The sequence below is a fragment of the Tuber melanosporum genome (genome assembly GCF_000151645.1).
Source record: "Tuber melanosporum whole genome shotgun sequence assembly, scaffold_68, strain Mel28".
Lineage (NCBI taxonomy): Eukaryota > Fungi > Ascomycota > Pezizomycetes > Pezizales > Tuberaceae > Tuber > Tuber melanosporum.
The window spans coordinates 124679-128339 of record NW_003299115.1 but is presented as its reverse complement, the minus strand read 5'-3'; the positions used below and the strand labels follow the sequence as shown (position 1 = coordinate 128339).

General features: G+C 51.4%; 2 protein-coding genes; one reads left to right on the top strand and one right to left on the bottom strand.

The window, feature by feature from the left end:
* GSTUM_00010209001 (uncharacterized protein) overlaps positions 1-617 on the top strand; it is a 1152-nt gene extending 535 nt beyond the window's left edge. The window contains exons 1-3 of the mRNA XM_002841133.2: positions 1-8; positions 49-152; positions 206-617. The exon at positions 1-8 is cut by the window's left edge and continues 535 nt beyond it. Of these exons, the coding sequence (XP_002841179.1) occupies positions 1-8; positions 49-152; positions 206-425 (332 nt within the window). The 3' untranslated portion in view covers positions 426-617.
* A 50-nt stretch (positions 618-667) lies between these two features.
* Positions 668-2258, bottom strand: GSTUM_00010208001 (uncharacterized protein). XM_002841132.2 has 2 exons: positions 1370-2258; positions 668-1298 (listed from the first exon to the last, which is right to left on the bottom strand). Exons 1-2 carry the CDS (start codon positions 1755-1757, stop codon positions 694-696), a joined length of 993 nt encoding a protein of 330 aa, XP_002841178.1. The 5' UTR covers positions 1758-2258; the 3' UTR covers positions 668-693.
* Between the last annotated feature and the right edge of the window lie 1403 nt (positions 2259-3661).

The following is a 3661-nucleotide window of genomic DNA, read 5'->3' as shown; positions in this document are numbered from 1 at the left end:
GGTGGGGGGTTGTGGATTGTGGGCATGGTGTTGGTGTTTGTTGGGCAGGTAGCCCGGAGCCTTGCTATGGTGCATGCCGGGACGAATTTTAGTCATCTCGTGGCCTATAGGAAGGAGGAGGATCACGTTTTGGTCAAGAGTGGGATTTATCGGTTCGTTCCTATTGCTCTTGCTCCTCCCGTTTCTCTTGTGCTGATGGGAATAGGTATCTTCGGCATCCCTCATACTTTGGCTTCTTCTGGTGGGGCCTGGGAACGCAGATCATGCTCGGGAACCCGGTCTGTTTCATGGGCTACTCTCTTGTGCTTTGGAAGTTCTTCAGTAGTCGGATTCGTGGGGAGGAGGAATTGTTGGTGGAGTTCTTTGAGGATGAGTACCGGGAGTATAGAGCTAGGACGCCGACGTGTATCCCGTTTATCCAGTGATTTGCTCCTGCTCTTGGAGGCAGTGACTTTCTTCTTTGCAGTTGCTAACTGGTTGGGCTGGGAATTGGCGTAATAACTCTACAGGTGGTGTCGCGGGTCCGCTCGTGATTTAAACGTTCAACGCAGTGGAGAAAAAGTAATTCTGTCATAGGATTGATGGAGGAAGGAAAGATGAAAATAATAATAGAAATATGCACTGTACACGAATGATTATAGTACCCGACGTCTGGGAGATATCTCTATTTATTTATGACACCCCCGATCACCATCACCCACTACTCCCCAGTACCTCTGCGAACAATTGCTCCCAGATTTTGAACCTTTCGGTCGCCCGATGCACACACTCAACCACCTCCGCGACCTGCCCAACTCCACCCCCCTTTTCGATCCACCCGACTTTCTCTCCCTCGAGTGCACAGACCATAACCCGCTCCCCACAAACCCCTTCCTCAAATTCATCCGGATCACTCAATATCACCTTCCCGCCCTTCCCCGCGCCTAAGTCGATGACTGCGAACGACGCAGTGAATGCCAATCCCTTGACGTCGAGCGACTTGTATCTCGAGACCTCGGGATAGCAGACGACAACCTCGGTATCCTGATCCCAATACGCTTGCGGTAGCCTTGTAGAACGGAGAGCGGCAAGAATGGAAGCCCAGGCGGCGTCGAGGACGTTACCATCAAGGGAGATGACGACGGCGTCGATGTAGAGCACCCAGTACGCTTTTACCTCCTCGGTGTTCGGATCCAGGATGCGTAGTGACTGCGATGAGATGAGCTTATTGGAGAGCAGTAAACGATGCAACCTCGCGGTAACAGCCTGAGCAAAGTCTGTAGGAGGGCCCGGGTGATAATCCCTCGAGCAACCGGTCCCTGCCCGCCCACCCACCGATTAGTACCATAGATATACCCGGCGGAAGATAGAGAGGTGGGAGGGTGCAAACCCATCTCCAAATTAGTAACCACCAAGCCCCTCTCCCGAACTTCATCCCCCTCTCCCTCCCCATTCTTTCCCCTCCCGTCCTCCCCAGTCCGCAGGACAACGATCCTACCCCCTGTCCCCGCCGCCAGCGATAATACCTCTCCGCGAACACCGCATACCACCGCCGTATCCCCCGTCCGGACAACCGCGGACCCGTGAGCGTGCGAAAGCGAGTTCGTGTGCAGCGAGGGGGTGCGGAAGGTGTCAGGATTGCGACCCGAAGGACGGGTTGCGGGAGTGGATTGTAAGTGCCTTTCTAGGAAGATCTTTGGCGCGAGTTTTTGGAAGGTTGCTGGTGGGAAGGAGAGGGGATTTGGAGGTGGTGGTGAGGGTGGAGGTGCCGTTGTCATTGTGTTGACTGTTGGTTGTTGGTTGTTTGTTTGATTGTTGGTTGGGTGGTACCGGTGGTGGTGGTGGGAGGATAAAGATGGGAGAGAGGGAGAGATGTATTGTTGCTGGGGTGAGGCTGAAAAGGTTATTTTGACCTCTTAGGCTTAGTGGGGAGTAGATGTTATTACTGTAAAGTACAAGTACCCAGGAATATGTTTTCATACAAGACAGGGGTTATTTACGGGTTAACCTAGATTAACCGTGCGAAAACATATTCCCGGGTGCTTGTACAGTACAGTAATCGTACTATACTTTACCTAGTGCAGCACAATGTGGTAGGTTGCCACTGCTGCCCAATTGTGTGATTGAGTGGGAGGAAGGTTGGTGGTGGGGGGCTCCCTGCCTGGACTTCGGGGATGTTTAGGGTTTCTACCAGTAGTCATCCTTTGTCTTCGCTTCCGCGGGTACATTGCTAGAGTTTACCTCACACAATTATGATACCCATGATATGATACCATTCCTGAGCCTGGGCAACTTTTAAGGGTTGAGCCTGCCGGTATTACCGGTGTGGTGAGTTATCATACTCGAGTACCGGTATGTTTCCATGATAAATACACGGGGCAGACAGTCCTAAATTGGTAAGTAGTAGAACCCTCCGGAGGGTAGCTGTTGAATGCCGATACAAGTATCTTGAAGGGAATACGCCAAACGTGGTTGGTTGGGGTCCTGGGAACTTTTTGTTGCACTGTGTTCGCGATACCGGTATCACAATGCCATGACGGTAATGTAGTTAGTTGGATCTGCCTGACCTCCCCCCGCTCTTCCAGAAGTATCACCTGGGTTTGACATGGAGTACTTGTTGGATGACTATCGGTGGGAAGAAGAGGGAGGGAGGGGGGGGGACAGGGTGGCTGCTGACTTGTTTCGACTTATTCACTGCCGATATCCTCTAGGCTTCAGTTGGTGCCTAGCGAAGGTATTTATAGCAGGCCTTAGTGGCGTAACCCCCTTCCTATGATGGGATACCGGTACACTGCCATCTTTACAAAAAATTAATCTATCATAATGAAAAGCAAGAAAACCTAAACCAATCCACAATACCGCCGGTATTATACATGTGAACGAACGTCTATGACTCCTGCTTGTTTGCTCATTCAGGGATGAAGAGAGTCGACTACCGTATTTGAGGGCCCTTTGCGAGTGTTTGAAGAGAAAAAAGTAAAAAAAGATGTTGACTACTTCTTTGCTGCCGCTTCCCGTTTCCTCTGCAGATACCTTTCTTTCGCTGACTGGACATCCGTGCTCGTCTTCCTCGACTTTGTCTGTCGCTCCAACTCTGCCCTCGACTCTTCCCCTTCTTCTAAGGCCCTCTTCTGAGCTTGAGCCAGTTGGTCTTCCAACATCTTGCTCTGTCTGGCTCTGAGGTCTTGCTGTAGCTTGTTCTTTGACTGGTAACCCGGTTGCTGCCTTGTCCCGGTAGAATGGCTTGCTCCGGAGCTTGGCTTAGATGATCTGACAGTTCCTAGGTTCAGGCCTCCGGAAAGTAGTTGGGTTTTGTCGATTACTTGGCCTTCCTCATTGATCTCCACTGACGCACCCTTGGCCTTAAGCTCCGCAGCGATCTCCACGTCGGACTTCCCCTTTGGTGTAGACCGATCTTCAAGTTCGGGGTTCGTATCTTTATTAGATGTTGCGGCGGCTACTATTTAGCGTCGGAGGAGACAATTCTTGATATGTCTCAATTGTCGGCTATTGCCTCGGGCTTTTTCTCGGATAGGATTCCTGAGGGAACGGAACTCAGTTTTTGCCCCAAGAAGATTGCAATTTCAACCGATGCTCGCCCCGGAATGAGGGGGGGTGTGGCCAAAGTAAGAGGATGGATGTCTACGGTAGCTGTTGTCGCGATGGTGTTGGCGTATACTGG

Excerpts from the sequence above, each read along its gene's own strand:
- GSTUM_00010208001 (XM_002841132.2), bottom strand. The coding sequence starts at position 1,757 with ATGACAACGGCACCTCCACCCTCACCACCACCTCCAAATCCCCTCTCC. Across the intron at positions 1,299-1,369 it reads GGTTACTAATTTGGAGATGG|GGACCGGTTGCTCGAGGGAT; the intron begins GTTTGCACCCTC and ends GTGGGCGGGCAG.